At 38.6% G+C, this 22,745-nt stretch overlaps 1 protein-coding gene across 1 annotated transcript in view; it reads left to right on the top strand.

The window, feature by feature from the left end:
• The window catches only part of LOC137387744 (mitochondrial fission regulator 1-like), a 56,490-nt gene that overhangs the window by 6,720 nt on the left and 27,025 nt on the right, over positions 1–22,745 (top strand). Inside the window, exons 3-9 of the mRNA XM_068074246.1 lie at positions 4,035–4,156; positions 6,178–6,306; positions 8,131–8,228; positions 8,888–9,054; positions 14,584–14,708; positions 15,789–15,944; positions 17,487–17,553. Coding sequence (XP_067930347.1) covers positions 4,035–4,156; positions 6,178–6,306; positions 8,131–8,228; positions 8,888–9,054; positions 14,584–14,708; positions 15,789–15,944; positions 17,487–17,553 — 864 coding nt within the window. The remainder of the gene's footprint in view (positions 1–4,034; positions 4,157–6,177; positions 6,307–8,130; positions 8,229–8,887; positions 9,055–14,583; positions 14,709–15,788; positions 15,945–17,486; positions 17,554–22,745) is intronic.

The following is a 22,745-nucleotide window of genomic DNA, read 5'->3' as shown; positions in this document are numbered from 1 at the left end:
TGTAAAGTAGCGAGCATATATATTTGACTAGCTGCATTACCCGTCTACAGGAGCAGATTCACGGGCAGCATAAGGTTTATTGAGAGTTGGCTTTCATACCGTAAAACAACTCCAAATATGCAGTTACATCTCCCTCTCTCCATCTCTCCCTCTTTCCTCTCTCTCCCTCTTTCTCTCTCTCCCTCCCTCTTCTCCCTCTTTTTCTCCCTCTCTCTCCCTCTCTCCTCCTCGCTCTCCCTCTCTCTCTCCTTCTCTCCCTCTTTCCCCTCTCTCCGTCTCTCCCCTCTCTCTCCTCTCCCTCTCTCTCTCTCCCTTTTTCTCTCCCTCTCTCTCCCCCCCCCTCTCCCTCTCTCTCTCCCTCTTTCCCCTCTCTCCCTCTCTCCGTCTCTCCCCTCTCTCTCCCTCCCTCTTCCCCCTCTCTCTCCCTCCCTCTTTCTCTCCCTCTCTCTCTCCTTCTCCCCTTCTCTCCCTCTTTCCCTTTTCTCCGTCTCTCCCCTCTCTCTCCCTCCCTCTTCCCCCTCTCCCTCTATCTCCCCTTCTCTCCCCCTCTCTCTCCCTCCCTCTTCCCCCTTTCTCTCTCTCCCTCTTTCTCTCCCTCTCTCTCTCTCCCCTCTCCTCCTCGCTCTCCCTCTCTCTCCCCTTCTCTCCCTCTCTCTCTCCCTTTCTCCCCTCTCTCTCCCTTTCTCCCCTCTCTCTTCTCCCTCTTTCTCTCCCTTTCTATCCCTCTCTCTCTCCCCCCTCTCCTCCTAGCTCCCTCTTTCCCCTCTCTCCCTCCCTCTTCCCCCTCTCTCTCCCTCTCTCTCCCCCCCCCTCTCGCTCTCCCTCTCTCTCCCCCTTCTCTCCCTCTCTCTCCCCCCCTCTCCTCCTCGCTCTCTCTCTCTCCCTTTCTCTCTCTCTCTCCCTCTCTCTCTCCCTTAGTTCAATGCAACACATGCGGATAGACAACATTTTTGGTTTTTCTGTCGGGCGTATGAAGAAACAGTTTTCGGCGTGTGCCTACTTTTGAGCAGGCGACGTATAGCTGGTCATGGCTGATGCAGGGTGACAGTAAGTCGATAGCAGCTGCTCTCTTTCTTTTCACAATTGCGTATCGCAACCCTCGGAGTACTCGTGAAAGTTCTGTAATAGTAAGTTACAGTAGGCCTACTCGTAACTGGAAAAAAATTAGTAACTCTGCTGCTGAAGGAAATGAACATGACCCACTATCACGAACAGCGGCAAATCCAACGTTATTAAGTAGTGGAGATATCAATCAATTTATCTTTGTATAAGCTATCCTGCATTACTTATTAGAAGTCATCCTCTCATGTAAATTTTCTTTTAACTTTTACACAAATAATCTCAAACTAAATATGAATTGTTCACTACTATCTTGCATTCAGGATTCTTCTACAGTTTCCGTTTTATTGGATAATATGCCTGCAAATAGAGGCTTTTTGTTATTTTGTTATCAGCAAAATAAAAGATTACTAACTAACGATCGAATCGAAAAAAAAGACCGCCATATAATTTATTTATACTGCTCATATTTGGGAGTTATCGGTGACTCAATATATCGAGAAGACAACTCATACTATTAGCATATCAGTATTTATCGTCCATCCCTACGATGAATAGCGGGTTACGTATTATAATAGAGGCGTGTACTAACCGGAGATTCCCGTTAATGCGCCCTAGCGGTGAAAAAAACACAGAATAGACACGCCCTTATATAAAAGTAGCGGCTAATAGTCGGAAAAGTACGGTACTCTATAAAGCGGACAGATACACAGATAGACAGACAACGATTGCCGTTTATATAGTAGATACTGGGTCTTCAGTAAAACCCGTAATGTTTGTCATAAACTAGTACAACGATAAGTTTTATATTGAGCTTTGTATTGGCCTTTCAATTCACGTGAGAACATACGTGACAAGATGATAACCAAATTTCGTGGTTACGTCATCGAAATAAAGAGATTCTAATCTACGGTGGCTTTTCGTTTTTGATCTTTTAAGAGCTTGTAATCACTTTTCCACATATTTTGCACTTACAACACAACAGAGTAAGACATGGTGAATCTTTTGATACCAAATAACTGTAATGTGAATTTTGTTGCAAGTCAACCTTTAAACTCTAAAAATAATTCATTCACCAATAAGACGCTAGGAATAATTCAGTTCTCGTAGTCACGTAATAAGGTCACTAGTCGGGGTCACTAGTCGGGGTCACTGTCATGCGACATCGCGAGCGCTTGATTTCATTCGTCGGGTTGATTTATGTTGATGCCAAAACTGCAGCAATATTTTGGTTGGTAGTTTCCAAGGCTACATTCACAACATCAATTTAAATTCGTCGTCATGTTTTGGCCTTCTCGATGTTTGGCCTTGTTGATGACGCGGGTTGCAAAATGCGCTTGCTTGATGGTCTGGTACTTGTTCACTGTGGTTTGCTGAAGGCGTAACACTTTCTCCCCAAATGTGGGAGCACTCATTGATTGATTGCCGCCACCTCACCAACTAACCCGTGCGTGTGATGACAGACAGAGATGGTAAACTTGGTGAATGACTCATGCGGATAAATGGTTAAATTAATCGTGTTAAATGAATGAAAAAATGGTAGGTGCAGCACTGTATACACTCATACACACTGTATACCTGTAACTCAATAAAACAACCTTCAAAGTTTGGGGTATGGCCTATACATGGTGGTTGCTTATACGAGGTCTGATCCAAAAGTTTCCAGAATGGAGTTGTATACTCGTGCATATTTGCATGATGGAAAAACCCATTGCAGGGTTGGCTGGAAAACACCTCTGGAGTGTTGTCACAAAATTTCAAGCTGCTATGACAACGCGTTCTCACGTGAGCCAATGATATGTCAAGGTCTGTCAGGTTCCTCTGTCGCTTTTAAATTTTTTTTTTTATCGTCATGTCTAATAAACCAGAACAGCGCATTTGCATTAAATTTTGTGTGAAATTAGGAAAAACAAGGATATTACAACCTTCAAAATAAAGTTTTGATCATTCCTGAAAGCTTCCTTAAAATCGTTGCAAGCGTGCATCCTGAGCTCGTTTTGATCATCAGTTAGCAAGCTTGATATGAACTTTGCTGCGACTCGTTTAAATTGTTAAAAAATCGTTTAAATTGTCAGTTAAAACTTTTTGAACAGTTCCAAAACTAAGTCCAGTCTCTCCAGATATCTCTAATGGCTAAATGTCGATCTGGCATGACTAGTGACCTCATACTGTCAATTTACGAGCAGGTTCTTGCCGACGCTGGTCTGCCAGACCTCGCGTCATCTTCAGTGCTGTCTCTACCTTCATAAAAACGTTTGTATCACTCAAAAATTTGTGTTTTCTTTAGACCAGCATCTTCAAAAGCAATAGTTAACATTTCAACTGTCTGAGTACTTGTTTTCCCTAATTTCGCACAAAATTTAATGCAAATACGCTGTTCCGATTGATTAGACATGACGATAAATTTGTTAAAAAAAACGATGGAAGATCCGGACAGACCTTGACATATCGTTAGCTCACATGAGAACGCACTGTCATAGCAACCTGAAATTTTGTGACAACACTCCAGAGGTGTTTCCCAGCCAACCCTGCAATGGGTTTGTCCATCATGCAAATATGCATGAGTATACAACTCCATTTCGGGAACTTTTGGATCAGACCTCGTACATGAGGATTATGGTAGTTTGTATTGTAGTACTGGATTTTAATGCTTGTAAATTTTAATCATAAAATTCTTACTATAAGAAATAATGCTGTTTTAATATTAAGTTGTTAGCCAGTGCAAAAGAAGTAATACCATCTAGTGATATATTTAAATGTACATGTATCTACAATGTGTTGTCTTCTGGTCATTGTTTGAAGAGTAGAGACAATCTGGTCAGTATCGACTCATGGGTTTCAATAAGTACGGGGAAGTAACTTCTTCATCATTTTCACACCAATCTTCATCTCTCTTCAATTTCATCATTGTTACTACTCTTGCCTTTACTATTAGCATGGTTTTAGTGAATAATTCGGTTGTTTGTCTTTTTCAGCCGCATTTGATCGGAGGTTATGATAGCTTCAACTGCACCCGCAACTACGCTAACAACTGTCCAAATATGGGCGATATTCGTTGGGTCATGGAGGATCAACAACTGAGCTTCATCAGACTGAGGTAAACCTATTCATATAGAGTAAACCTGCACTTAGGTGACCTTTCTATACATATCTGAGCGAGTATCTTGCTCTACACCCAAAGTAATTTCCTGTAAATTTATAATATGTTATTGTAGGTTTTTGGATGTGGAAAAAATTAATGAGTTATACTGTATTATTTTGGAATATTTGATCCAACCCATGATGGTTTTAACATCTGTCTTGTGACCAGTACAAAAAAGTCATAACTTCGCATTGAAAAGTACTCTCTGCCACCCAGGTGGAAACTCTATTGCACTTGCAGTTAGCTTTTGTGTTTTAGTTGCAGTAAGTTGACTTTTTCACAACCGCTACACAGTGAGATGTGGATGCTGCTCGACCTTGAGTATGAGTAGGCAAACAAATTGATCACAATTAGCTGAATAACCAAATAACTGTAATGTGCAAGTTTTGTTGCAAGTCAAACTTCAATAAAAATACAATACAAAACCTCAAAAGGTTTACTTGCAACAAAATTCACATTACAGTTATTTGCTATCAAATTGGTCACCATGTTTTACTCTGCTGTGTTGTAGGTGCAAAACATGTGGAAATGTGATTAAAAGCTCTTAAAAGCTAAAAAACGAGCAGTTTTTGCAGCCATCACGAAAACGCCGTAGTTTGGAATATCGTTATTTCGATGACGTTATCAAACATTGTGGTTATTGTTTTGGCACGTGGTGTTATTGAATTGAAAGTTCAATTAAAGGCTCAATATAAAACGTCTCGTAGCACTAGTTTATGACAAACACTTTAGGTTCTACCGAAAAGTCTGTATCAAATATGTAGATGCTCGCTACTTTACAGTTTTGTTTCGGCTTGGTCCAATCATCTAGTCGTAATCTGATCATGTGACCCATACTTCCTGCCAAACAGCGCGAATATTTTTGCAGCTTTTTTCGACTATCACAGGTGACCAACAGGCTGGTCATGTTTATCAGAGGGTGATATGCACTCCGAGCTAAGGTTAAAAAACTAAATATATTTTTATGGTAGGTTTTGAGATAAAAGTGCTCAAAGTGACAGCATTACAATGATGATGAAATTAACTGTTCGTTTTTTAGCTTTTAAGAGCTTGTAATCACATTTCCACATGTTTTGCACCTACAACACAGCAGAGTAAGACATGGTGAATCTTTTGATACCAAATAACTGTAATGTGAATTTTGTTGCTAGTCAACCTTTAATTTCCTCGGTCGGAATATTTATAATGCGAGACTCTCTTTTCTCAAATGGTATGTGAAATTGAGCACAAGTAAATTAGCTTGCTAAACATTGCATCTGACAAGTTTTTCCAATGCAGTACCGATGTTTGAGAAGTCAACAGCGTCAGTTGATTCACAGCATCAACTTTATACTAATTTGTAGTGGCAGTACACATACAGTGTAAAGTTTTGAAGAATGCACACTCCCAGTATGCGTGAATTGCTCGGTTTTAGGTAATGCGACATGGAAGTAAATGTGTTGTAGTTCACTGTAGGCAATCTGCAGTAGGAGCTCAGTTGCAGTAACAGTAAATGTCTACAGCACACTAGAAATCAGTAATGCACTACAGATTTACTGTGTACTGCACTGTAATGATGCAGAGCAGTTTTAATTCATCGCAACCCAAGTTAACATACCAATCAGGCCCTGGAACAGATCAGGCTTTAGCTGGCGCTTTTGAGAGATATTTGATATGGTGTACTGATTTGCATTAGTGAAGTGAACATTTCTTTGGAAAGGCGCTACTACTCTCCCTCTATATTAATTAGTTAGTCTTTAAATCTTAGTTCCTATGCTTGTAAAGATAGGAATTCATTAAAGAAATTCATCTATTTTTTCAGTTTTTTTTAGTTGCCAACATTGCATCAAGATAAAACCTAGATGCTTTTAAAAGGCTACTAATCAATATTGTCTTACGCCTAGGGTTACATATTATATTAGTAGTTATCTCTTCACGGATCATGTGCATACAATTCCCAATGTAAGCGTAATAGTGTTTTACGATGTTGCACGCAGGTCAGATTTTCTGAGGTTGAAGGAAGCGAAGCCCTTGGATAGCACATTCAGCAGACACTGTACGAGGGACAATATTTTTGCAGACCTTGAAGACTTTTCTTGCAGTACCCCTGACCTCACCACAAACAGGTGAAGATTTCTATATATTTTACATGCACAGAGAACAAGAAGTATTATATGAACGTTAGATGGCTTATAATAGCTGCTACGAGAAACAGTACTAGCATACTATCTCTAACAAATGTCAGTGACACTTGAGAAATGCTTAACCTCTGTTACGTATATGTGTGGAGTTGTCATCTCCCAAAAAAAATGCTATCATTTTTCTGCTTGTTTTTATTACTAAAAAACTTTCTTGTTGTACTTTTACGCAGCTATAATTTTATGAATCCGAGGCATAGCAAAATCAGCTAGCAGAATAAACACAGTATCTGGCATATCTAGCTATATGATACAGTATCTGGCCATATGACACAGTATCTGGCTTGTCTACCATATGACACCGTTTTTGGTGTATGTGGCATATGACACAGTATCTGGCTTGTCTGACCATATAACACAGCATCTGGCTTTCTTACCATATGACACAGTATCTGGCGTTTCTGACCATATGACACAGTATCCGGTGTGTCTGGCCATATAACACAGCATCTGGCTTGTCTTACCATATGACACAGTATCTGGCGTTTCTGACCATATGACGCAGTATCCGGTGTGTCTGGCCATATAACACAGCATCTGGCTTGTCTTACCATATGACACAGTATCTGGCGTTTCTGACCATATGACACAGTATCTGGTGTGTCTGACCATATGACACAGTATCTGGTGTGTCTGGCCATATGTGACTTGTACTATTGCAGTTTTCTTTTATTTAGCAAAAGATTTCAGCTAATCAACTGTGTTCGAACCGGAGTAATAAGGGCAGATCAATTTAATCTTTGGTTGCTATTTGATAAAATTCTCCATGAGGCAAAAAGTTTGAAGGTTTATGCACTTGTGCTCATTAAAGTTCACCAGATCAAAGTTGTGAACCCAAACAGTAGTAATCTATACTGGTTGCCCAAATAGTCCTCTAGTGATTGATATATCTCCTCGCATATATCCATACCTCCCTCGATTTTGTGGCTATGCCTTTTATCAACTCCTAGCCCACATCAAGCAGCTCTTCGGGTATTTTAAGGTCCGATCTGAACTCAGTAAAGATATCTTATCTCTTACATCAAACGCTTCTTCATTACGTAATTGATTTAGTTTCTTCTTAGAGGGTTTGGCCGAGTTCAGCAGTTCAGCAGGGTGATGAATGCTTTCATAAATGGGTTGCGCAAGTCATCTCTGAAAATTTGGAGGTCAAGTTATCTCCCATGATGGAATTAGAAAGTTGTATAATGACCCACTGACCTCATCAGATCTCTTCACATTTCGGAACATTATCACTTTTGAAGCGTGAAAAGTAATTTATGGGATCAAAACTGGAGGTTATATGATGCAATTGAAAATTCTTTGAATGATTAATAGTTTTTATTAATTAAAAAGGGCCGAAATTTTTGCATTGTAAATTTTAAAACTGCACACCAGGGTAGAATTTCTTTGTTCCTTGGTTGCCATTCCGGATTATAAAATCCTTCAAAACTTGATATTACTTTCAAGGCAAATGACTATTAGCTTATAGCAAAAAGGAGGCCTCACCTTGACCTCTCTTGCGCTAGTGAAACTGCTAGACAATGCAAATACTTGTAGAATATTTTTTCAAGAGCGTTATCATGTTTGTTAAGGTAAATAGGTATAAACAGTTTGATGACATTTATTTGATGCGAAACACACTCCCTTGAAATTACATTTCAATCCCAAAACCCCCTGAGCATCTTGGTAAATCCATCATGCAACGTTTACAATACTTGAGATGAAATGGCTTTCAATATCTGGTTAAGTCATGGAGAGTTGAACCTACAGGTCACTGGGTGCACCTGGAAACGTGTCAGCGATGGACAAGATCAGCGCCTTGGAGGAAGAACTAGGGAAACTGCGGGAGATGTTGGCAAACATAGCTAGTAAGCCGTTTATTTAGTTCATTAGATGTTTTATTTTTTGATTGTGGTTTTTCATGTGTCAAAATAACGGACTCACTGATGTAGAGCAAAATAATCAAATAGCTTACTTTCTTATAATTATGATGGCTTGAAGCTATTTGGACGATTGCCAGGTCACTGAATGACCATCGGTGTTGTTTGACCGCTGCATACTCGTCGATTGATGGATTAGAGGAATAATCCTGAGCTATTACTTTTTTATATCGGATTCGGAGATAACGCGAGCATTCTTTGATGATCCGCCCTTTCTTATTTACATATTATCAAAGTTCACTAGGAGTTTGTTCCGGCGATTTTTGATAGACTAGTTTACAAATAAAAATTATATCACGCAATCGTGTTTATCAGTGTCATTGTTGTTTAATAGGGATGACGATTAGGGATGCATTCGCATCGATATTTGCTGCTAGTTTATAAAATGCTGAACAAATATTCAGCATAATTTTTGTTGCTGTGCAAATCTGTTCAAATGGGAAGACAAGTTATACAAAATTCTGAATCTCATGAGCTATTATCAATGTTCCAAGCCCGTATCTACTTGCAGACTTTTCACTGCAACTTTTTTATGTAATAAATTTACTGTTTCAAGTACATGTCCAAATATATTCGTTCATGTTCAGCTGTTGGAAGACCGCCAGATGTGATACCTCATATACCAACCGTGGCACCATCAGCACCTCCAGGATTAGCACCCCTGCCTCCTCCACCACCGCCGCCTCCACCACCTCCACCACCACCACCACAAACTAAGGCCTCTTCAAGTTCTGTAGCCGACATCATTAGTGAGGTAAAGTCAAGTCGTAAATTTACGATTAGACTCTGCAGCAGGCATTAGTCTTCCTTTAATCTTGAATAAAGATGCTGAGTTTTTCTTTCTTGGCAGTTGAATCCCTAGTCATAGGTTTAATGGCAGTTTAGTAACCTTGACTGGTTAGAGAGTTGATGTCTTGGTTTGGTTCGTGAGATATTCCTGTTATCTATAACAGAAGGCTTCAAAGGTAGACCACGGCCCGTGTGTGTCCCTATACTGTGAATCCTGGCTAATGCAAGTTTGTTTCGACTTGGATCGGATATGCCAATATACATTGTAAACTTGTGGCCCGATGTATGCATCAAAATTACGATATTAACTGAATTTATCCATTTTCTAAAAGAATAAGGGCTGTTCTCTGGTATGACTGCTAAAACCATTACTTGGGATTGCTTTTACTTAGCTTCATATAAGATAGTAAGCAGAGGCTAGGACAAGGTAAAATACAAGCTTTCCGTCACACTTAACTACAGTGAGTATCAAATGAACGTCTGCTGGCATTTGGCAGGAGTCGACATGTTGTTGTACAGTTTACACATACACGTGTAAATTTTATTTTTACCAACCGTACTGATACGAAGGCTTTCCCAAAAGGTTAAAGCAGTATCTGTCGATGTAATCTAGTAGTCATAAAACTTTTTCAACGCTGAATTTAATTGCATTTTTTTAAATTTATGTTCTAAGCACTCCCGCTGAAGTTGTCGTAGTCTTGCAAACAACATCCGGCACAGTTACGATAGTATTTTCAAATAGACTGCAAAATCGTCAAAAGTTATTAAGCTTTCAGGAAACGCTTAACGGTGCAAACCATAAAGTTGCCTAACAATACTGCTTTTGTGACGTTACAACTCATTTTATTAGAAAGTTGAGTGGGACTTGACTGGCCAGAGGATCATGTCATTCAACTTTAATGTCCATCTCCATATTTATTTCCATGTCTATTTCCGGTTTACAGTAGACACCCATATAACGTAAACCTTTTATGTAAATTCCACTGAACATTGCGAATTTATGTAGTTTTTTATCATTTTGCGTAAGTGCAAGTCAGTGCAAGTTCTCAAATTTAATTTGAATAACGAAAGTCCATTGGTTAGCCTTGAAAGTATCATTTTCTCTCTCGCTGCGCTTGGGAGAGAAAACCAATATTTTATTTAAACCTTTAACCCTGGTCTCAGACGGAGAGACTGACACCGTGCTTATTATTGTCTCTTGTCTTTTACCTTTATACATATGAGTGTCTGTCGTTCGTATCTCCAGTTATAGTGACACAGCTTTAGGTACAAAAAATCTGCTTAGCAGTGGATTTGAACCCAGAACTTCCAGGTCTATAGGCAGACTTTCTATGCACTACACTACATTACCCTTCCACACCATGGAATAATTGTGCACATACTAATGCAGTGCATGAGAAAATACTAGGATAACTGATGTGTAATGACAGGACGCGTTGTAACGTCGAGCTGGTTCACGGCTCTTACTATAGTAAATACTCAGACTAGCTTAAGTTACTAGCTTAAGTTACTCAAATTCATTGGGTAATTATATTACTACTTGCGCTTACGCGGTGCATTCAGAAAGTAAAGATATATTTTTCGTTTACTTTATTTTAGACATAGACAATATTATTTCTTTCTTTGCAGCATAGACCTTGCTGTGGCAAGAAAAAGTAAATAAGACTCCTTTTAAATGGAAATTGAAGTAGTATGCTTCCCTCAACTTAACATAAAATTATTGTAGTCCTGAATCCTATACCGAGCGGAAGTAGAGAGAAGTTAGAGAGAAGCAGCAAGATAAAAGTTGTCGATACAAACCAATATTATCACAGTCATTAAATTAATAAGTTGAGTTTAGTTTTTCCATTTTGAAGGGTGAGTTTGGGAAGATCTTGAAATGGATTAGGCTATGTATTTTCCTTAACTTGAAATCTCTATAACATAAGTTTTCTCAAAGCGGATTATTTAAGTCGCGTGTGTGTCTACAGTATTACGTGTTCCCCTCTTGCCTCTAGCTCTTGCCTCTAGCTGCCTCTCAAGTTAGAGGCAGCTAGTACGCAAGTTGATTGCATAAGTACTGATCACATGATCTCTCCTCATGAGTGGCTTTTCAAACTATTTGCCTCCATGTAAATAGTTTGACACTACGAAATTATTAGTATAAACCTTTGAAAAGTTTGCTCTCTGCGCCGAGGTATGAGCTTCAGATGTGGGGTGCATCCGGCTGCCGTTGTCGCTACCAATGCTGAGTTGTTGGATTTTAAAATTAATCAGTGGTCTCCATCGGTCAGCATATTTGGTTTTTACATGTTAACATCAAAATATGTGTCAGTGTTTAACCTGGTCTTGTGCAACATTTTTCCTGACTATGATGAAATAGGATATTTTTTGCTAATCCCACTCCGCTATATTGGATAATCCACATAGGTAGCAGATAATCCATGTTGGAAAGACTAATTAATTATCATGTACTAAGGGTGGGTCCTAGTCAAAAATTGTCATATATCTCACTAACATCTATATATAAATATACACTTATTTCTATGCTTTTGGCGCAATATTTATTTGTGGAAAACAAATAGGTATGCCTGGGAATTAATACTGCCATACCTTACTCAGTATAACCATATATGGAATCGCAGACAAAGTTTACACAGGAATAATGCGTTGCTTAGAGTCCCTGCATATAGTCATCTAGGTTAAGCTTCAACATTTGCTCATAGCCTAACCCCTGGCCAGCAGTATTCCTGCTCTCGCATACCTTGAAGATGGTTGGAAAGCAACCTTTCGGTGACGATTTTCTACTACCTTTATGTTGAAATCTCAAGGTGTGTCTGATTGACCTTTTGTAAAACCCTGTGTCCAGTTTTAGCAATGAAAATCTAGCGATGAAAAATCTGTAAGGCACTGTATTTGATCTGGGGACCTCTAGATCTAGAGGCAGCAAGCTTAAACATTAAACTAGTTAGATTAGCTTAATGATTAAGCTAATGGTTAAGCATGCACTGGATTCATTGGGCAGATAGTCATTACATTGGTTAAGATACTGGAGCTTCAAGCTTGCTCGGGTTAATAACTAGCACTATTGACCATTACTGTGTAATAATTGTTAAAGGTTGACTTGCAACAAAATTCACATTACCGTTATTTGATCTGAAAAGATTCACCATGTTTTACTCTGTTGTGTTGTAGCTGCAAAATATGTGGAAAGGTGATTACAAGCTCTTAAAAGCTCAAAAACGAACAGAAAATCGCAGCCACACGAGACCGCCATAGTTTAGATTCCCTTTCCAAAACGGCTCAAATGTGATGTAGTTGTGAGAGATGGTTTCTGTTTACACTTTCATGCAACTTTATTCGTCGAAATATTTTCACAAATATACTTCACCCATTCAATAAAACCATGTCTATTGTTCTTACGCGTCTGTTTTATCGTCATTGTAATGCTGTCACTTTTAGCACTGATATCTTATAACTTACCGTAAAAAACCGTTAAACTTTTTAAGCTTAGCTCGAAGGAGTACATTTCATTGTCTGATAATCATGACGAGCTTGTTGGTCACCTGTGATAATCGAAAAGTGCTGCAAAAATTATTTGCGAAGTGTTGGGTCACATGATCAGAGAACAACTTGACGATTGAATCATGCCGAAACAAAACTGTAAAGTAGCGAGCATCTATATTTGATACGGGGTCTTCGGTGAAACCCAAAGTGTTTGTCATAAACTAGTACTACGATAAGTTTTATATTGAGCTTTGTATTGGCCTTTCAATTCAGAGAGAACATACGTGACAAGACGATAACCAATTTTCGTGGTTACGTCATCGAAATGAAGAGATTCCAATCTACGGCAGCTTTTCGTTTTTGAGCTTTTAAGAGCTTGTAATCACATTTTCACATATTTGGCACCTACAACACAACAGAGTAAGACATGGTGAATATTTTGATACCAAATAACTGTAATGTGAATTTTGTTTCAAGTCAACCTTTAAGGCTGCCCAAAATGCAGGTATTGTTTGAGTAAAGATTTTAGTAAAGGTCCAGCTTTCTATGTAAGTTGTACTCAAATTCATCGGGTAATTATTATATTTCCAGTGCGACGCCGGGCATTCACTAGTTATTAATTAAAAGAATTTCCTTTAGTTTCTGTCTGCTTGCCTTGGATTATTTTAAAAGTGACATCTAAATGCACCCTTTAAAGCGTTTCAGATAGTACCTCAAAGTATACGCAACATTTTAAATGTATGTGTTAGATCTGGATATATACGATGGTGGCTACTTGCGCCCAAGTTTGGCACTCAAACTCTTGAAGACTGGCAAACCTCTACTCACGATCACAACTTACAATTTTTCTGTGACACGATGTAAAAGTTGATCAAATAGGCTACTTGACTTCACAATCAGATCAATTTTTAGCATGTGATCTATGAAATTGTTCGTAAAATTGCAGCTTTGTAAGTCAGTACATATGTGAAGCATTGTCATTTTTTGGTTGGTTATATCTATTAACTATACTTAATAGATAATAGGCCTCTGGGTTATACGCTGTTTGAATTGTATAAACGATCATACATGTAGATCCTCAGAAGCCTTGTGCGAGTGCTTGTAGTGGTGATAAGATAATGAAGGTAACACACTCTGAACAATTAAAACTCGCATAGTAGATAAACGTGAGCCACCTTATTTGGGTCAATTCTTTGAAAATCTCCAAAGCTATCGAGCGGTTATCGGGGAGAAAGAGTGGATGTGATGCGACAAAAGACCTGAAGTGAATGATTTTGGAGAGGCTGGAGGTATAATTAGAGATAAATGTCACAAAACAAAACAGTACAAAAAGTGAATTTGCTTTAAAAATCATGTAATATAACTTAGATTAGCTTAGTATCTCTATGGCCTTTCCTACCTACACATCATCCATTGCCGGTGTCACCGAGGCTACGCCTCTGTTCACCTGCCTCTAAGTTGAAGGCAGAGTAGCAATAAAGTTATCTTGGTCCTAGTTATTACCCTATCAGTTTAGTATCTTGCATATAACATAGTCTTGTTATTTTGCTACATAGCTTTACATAATATACTTTAATGTTGCTTAATTCTCTAAAGTATTCCATTCGCTAAATAAACGTGATATAATGTATTCTTATTGGGATATTCGCTCCATCATATTACAGTTTTGATATATGAAATAAATTTAGGGAAAATTGCTTGCCGTATGTACAGGTATTTGTGCTCATGGGTGGCTATTCGTGTTTTTGTCGGAGTAATGCCATCTTGCATGTTTATGCACAGTATGACTAGCTGTATGCTAGTGCCGAGACCCTAATAACCTGTCAATCTAATTCCCACGTGGTGCGTATGCACTATAGTTGTTCACAGGATGCTTAGCTGTTTCTATCAAGTTGCCATCTCATCCTCATCGTTTGTTTCCCAGCAAAAATGGTTCGATGAGGTTCACACCTGTTGTTTTTCTCTTTGCATCCTTTGCACGCTTGTGTTCATGTCCATCAATTTCCAGCGGAGAAAAAGAAATGATGAGTCAAGACCTGGCAGAAACCCAAACAGTGCAACGGTTGGCAAAGCTCCAAGTATGACAGATGTCTTGAAAGGGCTCGGCTCAATAAAGCTGAAATCGATAAGCAGGTGAGTTAAGCCACTATCATAACAAAACATTGGGAGGGGCTGTTGGTCTGGTAATTTCTCTTCAAGTTGGCTAGTATTTTCAGCTGTTGCAGCTCAGAAAGACATCATGAATTATTTTTCCGTAACCTAATGGCTAGGTTAGATATTTTATGCTTGGTAAAGATACAACTTGAAGATTTTAGTTAAAATGGTGCATTAGAGAAAACCTAAAGCACGTCAGCAAAAAAGGACAATTTCTCGTTAATAAGATTGTTGAAAAACAAGGTAAGCTTCGTATGCGCTAGTCAATAATCAGGCAGATTTTGCCAACATCTTCGTTGGCCGATAAATTTTGAAGAAGTTTAGTTTCGACAGACTAAAAATGTTTTGAATGACCTGCAGTTTTAACTTGCTCAATTTGCAAAGGATCGTTCAATGTCCACAAACAATAACAGCGGACATAGAGTGTAGTTTCATATTTCACAAGAAACAAGCTTGGGTACGACGACAATCACCAATAAAAATAATGATCCAATGAGAATAATAAAAAATAAAAATGAATATATATGCATACGTAATACCAATCAGCAGTGTAGAAACAGTTTCGCTGTAAGGCACTCTATGATTATACATTAGGAGCCTTACAATTATAGTTGTACGTATACAATTATAAGCAGCAGCTGATGATGATGTTAGAGTCTGTTCAAGGCAACACTACTAATATGATATACCATCATACTAGTATTATCGGTTCATGAACAAAAACACCATTGCCCTCTTATTAATGCGTAAAGAATCTGTGACCTAGCAGCGGGATGGGCTTGCTCTATGGACCTTAGTGAGTACTGTGAATAAACTCTGCTGTGCTGTTGGCCACTCTCGCTCTTGAGCTGGCTTCATGCCTTTCTCTCTAATCCATAGGAAATGATCTTTACCTAAAGTTAAATATGTTTAACGGAATTGCTGCAGTTCTAGCGCAAGACTGAATATTAAAAATGTGATCTTATCGATTGCTAAGAACCTGGAAATCTGTTTGGCTCTCTCACCTTATAAATTAGCATTCAAAATGCGACTGACATGTTCGCTCACACCTCATTACAGGTCACCCGGCGGTACTCCATTACCTAAACAATCACAGCGGCCTTTGCCTGTCAAGTCTATGGTTGACCCACAGGCTATTATAGCCGCTGCTCTAAAGAAAAAGTTTGCCCACCTCGATCAATGCTCCAGCCCTGATGCGAAAAATGATCTGAACAGGTGCAGTCTAGTGCTAATAGAGTAGAAGGTTGGGAGGCGGAAGCAGGTGGTGTGGTCTCTCAACAATATTTTTAAAAGGGATTATGCTTTATGTTTGTCTGAGTAGTGTGGATAGTTTCTCTTCCGAATGGTATCGACGATAAATGGTGTTTGATGAGTAGGACTGTGCCGGTCACCGCTTGGTAGTCAACGAACAGGATGGGGGACAATGCAGGGAAAAGGTTTGCTAATAACATGAATTGAAATCAGGTTTTAAAGTCCTACTAAAAGCTGGGTTATTGTTGTGATACAATACTATGAGATAAGCTAGCAATATACAGTATGATGTGACGAGACTAAACATCACGTAGGCTTACATATTTGTTTGTGTTTGTGATTCAGCCTGTCATCTTCTAGTACATCAGAAACCACAGGTTTTCTGGGAAAGAGAAATGGTGCGAGAATACCATTTGGAGATTACGAGCTAGTCTGCTGCGTTATTCACGGCTCGTTTGCTATCGTCTTCTTAGTAAACAATTTTTTTCATTGGTTTCTATCGGTTTACGAAATTTATAATCGTATTATTTATCGATTGTGTCGGCCATGTTTTCCTCTCTGCGGCTTAAAACACCCAATTTAGAGTAATTAGTGAGTCCATTAATAAGCTTGGCTGAAGAGTGAAGTGCCTTGTCAACAGTCTAAGCTGCCAGCGGTCACATGTACCACATGTACGTAAATTAGAATAAGGAAGGCATTGGCTTTTATTTCAAAATTTGTATCTTGGATAATATTGCATTTTGTGGTTTGAGTGTGTTTAGCTCACCAACCACACGCATAGTTTTAACTCTTCTTGCTTTTGATTTACGGGGCACGTTGCCAAATCGTTCCTACTTTCCACAGGACTTCGCAGATGTTAGCAATTTTGAGTTATGGGCTCATTGGCATTTCTTGTATTATATATTTGATTTTTTTGCTGATGCTATGTGATAGCAGCGTTATCTATGACGTTGATATTCCCACTGCTATACATAGCTGTGAGTCACTGTTTTTTAATATTTTATCTCTATTTTATAATAATCACTTACCAAACTTCCCTTTTTCGCTTAAACATTATGCGAAATCAACAATTCTGTCTTTGGATTGTTAGTCGTTAAATTAAGACTTGTTTTTCCCTATATTTCCATGACACGGTTAATCGACAAGTTGTTATCATCCTCAAAATGGAAATGGTGGAAACCGCAAGTAAGCAAAATATGGAAATGGTACTTCTGACTGCACCGCTATGTGATCTGGTGTAAAAATCCTTATCGTTTTTTGCAAATCGCCCTCGTTAATCTGGAACATGCGAATTCCTATTGAAACTCTTCTTGCAAGGTAACTCAATGCGTACAAATCCGTAACATTTATGTGATGGAAGCATGGTGTTTGAGTGACAACACAGAGTATAATGTCAGGGTGTAGACGCAAGTTTGCTCACTTGGATTAAATATGCGTAATGGTTTCGATCCTGGATTGGTTACACCCCTTTTCTAGAATTCACTTTGTATTCACTGATTTCTGCAGGTGTAACACAGATGATAAGGAAAACAGCTTTCAGAGCTCATGTGAGAACTCGCCAGCTGTAGCCGAGGTATCTATTTTCATTTTACCTTTTTAAGATTTTGTTATATGGAACGAACGACTTTATATTAATGTAATAAAAACAATAGGCATAGAATTTACCAAGTGTAACTGAAAAAACCTCATAGTCTCAGATTTTGATGATTTTTTAATATGTTGTTGCTCATGTTGAAAGACGCTCAAATCCCAAATTTTGATCAAGGGTCATCGGTTTAGGTGCTATGAGGATTTGAACTTTGACCATTTGTCACCCGAGTTTGAGGGCATAGCACATCTAGCTGACTTTAAACTCATATAAATTCAAGAATATACAAGTTAGATGTCTACATTTTTTTGTGTCCACACATAATTTTCATATTTACACAAACAAATAGGTTTGAAATTTTTCGGATGAATAATGTGGGAGATAACTCCAACTAAAAATGACCGAACATGCTATTTTAGCGATTATTCAAAAGCAATTATCACCCCTAACATATAATTTGCCGTTGTTTCTGTTGATATTTCTGAATTCCTCCAGGCCTCAGCTATCCAAAACTAATCTCATCTTCTTTGTAGATGCATCGGGTCAGCGTCTAAAAGCCATACAAGATTAACGTCTTTGCCGAAATACTGCAAAAGTAGTGATCAAAGTCAACCTGCGGTTTCAACAATTTCACACATTTTCCTCATGTTTTACACCAATTAACATATGCAGATTTCATTAAAACCATCAAAGGTTTGTGTTTCAGAATGTAAAATGCTTAAAATTGAGTTCCAAATGCCCTCCAAACACCTTTGTAAATCGCCTTAATTAAATGAGATTATCCCCTTTGTCAAGCTTTAACTTGGCTGATTATTAACTTATCAAGTTCAAATTTGCTGTGTGCTTGTGGTTTGTGATTGTGATAGTAATGAGCCTTAAAATATTTTCTTAACTTACATTCCTCAATGTTATCCATTGTTGTAGCTTCAAATGCATATGTTTTGCTTGAGTTGGTGGTAGATGGCAGCGCCATAGCTAATAAAACATGCTCTTGTGGTACCCAGCGGATGTCATCTCGCTTTGGCCATGGAAAGTGTTTGTTGAACCTTTGTGCATGAATCTCACATTAACATCCTTGTTCTCTTGATCATAGCCAACTGCCCTCCCAAATATAACAACGACCATCATATATACAAGCCAGATATTGTCCAGGTTGAGGTGTTAAGGTATTGCGGGTAACATGTGAGTCATCAGTCTTCCCAACTTCGTATCCTTGTAGCATAAATTTTTCATCAACCAGTGGTGAAAGTTTGCAAGCTTCAATGGCTGTTCTACCGAGTGGCTTGAACCAGTGCTGGTCCCGACAACCAATGACTCGTTGTGCTGCTTTGAACCTTGGTTACAAAATCGCTGCTTGTTCTGCGACTTCTTCAGTAGGTACAGAAAACACCTCCACTCCAGCAATGTTTTCTCTAGCATACTTGTACAGTTGCTCAGCACTGAGCAGTCTTTCTTTCCCTGACTTAACTAACTGCTTGGAGTCACGGGTGGCCAGTCTCTTGACTACCCCGCCAATCCCATCGCACGGACCTTTTCCATGTGAGGTGGCAAAGAAACTCCAAGATGCTGTAAGATTGAAATCAAGCTCATGGTGACATAAGTTGACAAATTTCTTGTATTGAGCACCAGATCCATCACTGAAATAATTCACATGAGTCACTTGAGGTAGGTTTTCTTTGATGAATCTGATGAGTGTTCTCTAGAATGTATACATACATTCCAGAGAACGCTCATCAGAGTCATCAAAGAAAACCTACCTCAAGTGTCTCATGTGAATTATTTCAGTGATGGATCTGGTGCCCAATACAAGAATTACAAGAACTTTGTGTACTTATGTCACCATGAGCTTGATTTCAATCTTACAGCGTCTTGGAGCTTCTTTTCCACCTCTTATGGAAAAAGTCTGTGCGATGGTATTGGCGGGGTAGTCAAGAGACTGGCCACCCGTGACTCCAAGCAGTTAGTTAAGTCAGGGAAAGAAAGACTGCTCAGTGCTGAGCAACTGTACAAGTATGCTAGGGAAAACATTGCTGGAGTGGAGGTGTTTTCTGTACCTACTGAAAAAGTCGCAGAACAAGCAGCGATTTTGTAACCAAGGTTCAAAGCAGCACAACGAGTCATTGGTTGTCGGGACCAGCACTGGTTCAAGCCACTCGGTAGAACAGCCATTGAAGCTTGCAAAATTTCACCACTGGTTGATACAAAATGTATGCTACAAGAATACGAAGTTGGGAAGACTGATGACTCACATGTTACCCGCAATACCTTAACACCTCAACCTGGACAATATCTGGCTTGTATATATGATGGTCGTTGTTATATTTGGGAGGGCAATTGGCCATGATCAAGAGAACAAGGATGTTAATGTGAGATTCATGCACAAAGGTTCAACAAACAGTTTCACATGGCCAAAGCGAGATGACATCCGCTGGGTGCCACAAGAGCATGTTTTATTAGCTGTGGCGCTGCCATCTACCACCAACTCAAGCAAAACATGCATTTTAAGCTACAACAATGGATAACATTGAGGAATGTAAGTTAAGAAAATATTTTAAGGCTCATTACTATCACAATCACAAACCACAAGCACACAGCAAATTTGAACTTGATAAGTTAATAATCAGCCAAGTTAAAGCTTGACAAAGAGGATAATCTCATTTAATTAAGGCGATTTATAAAGGTGTTTGGAGGGCATTTGGAACTCAATTTTAAGCATTTTACAGTATGAAACACAAACTTTTGATGGTTTTAATGAAATCTGCATATGTTAATTGGTGTAAAACATGAGAAAAATGTGTGAATTTGTTGAAACCACAGGTTGACCTTGACCTCTACTTTTGCAGTATTTCGACAAAAACGTTAATCTTGTATGGCTTTTAGACGCTGATCCAATGCATCTACAGAGAATATCAGACTAGTTTTGGACGGCTGAGGTCCGGAAGGATTCAGAAATATCAACAGAAACAATGGCAAATTATATGTTAGGGGTGATAATTGCTTTTGAATAGTCGCTAAAATAGCATGTTCGGTCATTTTTAGTTGGAGTTATCTCCCACATTATTCATCCGACAAATTTCAAACCTATTTGTTTGTATGAATATGGAAATTATGTGTGGACAAAAAAAATCTAGACCTCTAACCTGTATATTCTTGAATTTATATGAGTCTAAAGTCAGCTAGATGTGCTATGCTCTCAAACTCGGGCGACAAATGGTCAAAGTTCAAATCCTCATAGCACCTGAACCGATGACCCTAGAAGATCAAAATTTTGGATTTAAGCGTTTTTCAACATGGGCAACAACATATTAAAAAATCATCAAAATGTGAGATTATGAGGTTTTTTTCAGTTACACTTGGTAAATTCTATGCCAATACTGTAAGCATTGCTGTGTGCCATTTTATTGTCACTAGTATACTTGCCAGTCCCGTGCACTGTGAGAGATCGTCATGAGTAATCACTATATGGAGGATTATCCCATGAAGTGGTAAGGAGACTGAGTAGTGTAGTGGTAGTCCGCTTGCCTTTGAGCTTGACACCCTGGGTTTGATTACCATGTGAGGTAAACTTTTTTCTTATTTCTCTCAAGCGTGCCGGACAGATGGGCGAACAGGGCTCTTATTATAGTAAAAACTAGGCTGAATGCGCGGTGCTGCACGGGTTTTAAAAAACAGCTTAAACGGTGGCCAGTAATGTAGTTGCCTGCCATTAGCCGAGCACATTGCGGGTGACTAATTTGAGTAAGTTAGTATTCTTATTGCTAAACTTACTAATAAGAGCATAATTGTGTAATGCAGAGTGCTATGCTTATTTTATTCCTGATAATGACTCATATCGCCATTTGATCATTACATCTCGTGTAGCTTAATTGGTTAAGTTATTGCCTGGTGAATGGGAAGTCCCGAGATCAAATCCAGTATGAAGAACATCTTTTATTCCTAGATTTCAATAGCTATAGCTAGACACACCGAATGACAGACTTTAAACCATAACTGTCACGAACAACTTTTATTGTATTTACTAGGTAAATCAGACACGCTGATTCCGACTTTGTACTCAAAATAAAGATTAGTCCACTAACCTTCAAAGTCATTTAGGCTTTTTTAAAGCGTTTCAATATCCGTTTCAAAAACAACACAATCGGCATTACAAGCTCCGCCCATAAATATGTGACGAAACCTAGCTTTTTCAGAAACGGAAGTTAGGAAAGTTTAGTCCGATTTAGAATAATAGAGATGGGTGTCTTAAAACCCATTATTATCTAAATCCAGCCTGTAAAATAATTTCAGTTTTTTATGAAAGGGATATAAACTATTTAAAATTGCTCGCAGCTTGTTACGTGACGTTTAAATGGGCTGGACACCGAGAAAAATGAGCTCAAAAATCGCGGTTTTATCACGAGCTAGCGTTGTTATCGCGCTTTTTAAATATGCAATGCTAAATAGCTTATCTACCTTTCAGAAAAGACTGATATTATTGTGCTGGATTAAAGCTGGATTTAGATATTAATAGATTTTAAAACACCCATCTCTATTATTCTAAATCGGTCTAAACATCTCTACGTAACTTCTGTTCCTAAAAAGCTAGGTTACGTCAAGTATTTATGGGCGGAGCTTGTTATGCCGATCGTGTTGTTTTCGAGACCGATATTAAAACGCTATAAAAAATCCTTTATTACTCTGAAAGTTAGTGGCCTAATCTTTATTTTGATTACAAAATCGGAATCAGCATGTCTGATTTACCTAGTAAATACGATAAAAGTTGTTCGTGGCAGTTATGGTTTAAGATTTATATATAGAGATTTGTTGTAACTTAAGTAAATTTAAGAAGTAAGATTTTTTATTCATGGCTTGGACAGAGAGCGTCTGGTGACTGTGTCTGAGTGCGCCATGTAACAAGGTTATATTTAAACCAGACGAGATCTCTTATTAAATCTAACAGATTATTAACTGCGCTAAGACATGCACCCTATTGAGTATTTCCAAGATGTAGTGTGGGTTTCCTTCAGTCACCACGCCAAGCCTTACTGTTTAGTTACTTCTGCACACTGTATGGTTAGGTTTAAATTCCATTCTGACCAAATGGAACACTTGTTAATAAACTCTCCTCTTTTAGAATGTTAATGTACTGGGATGGAGAATACTCCCAGGGGGTGAAACCATTTTATCTGAGTACAACA

Source organism: Watersipora subatra, chromosome 2 (genome assembly GCF_963576615.1).
Source record: "Watersipora subatra chromosome 2, tzWatSuba1.1, whole genome shotgun sequence".
NCBI lineage: Eukaryota > Metazoa > Bryozoa > Gymnolaemata > Cheilostomatida > Watersiporidae > Watersipora > Watersipora subatra.
Note: the sequence above shows the minus strand (reverse complement) of the source record. Positions and strands in the feature narration are given on the sequence as shown.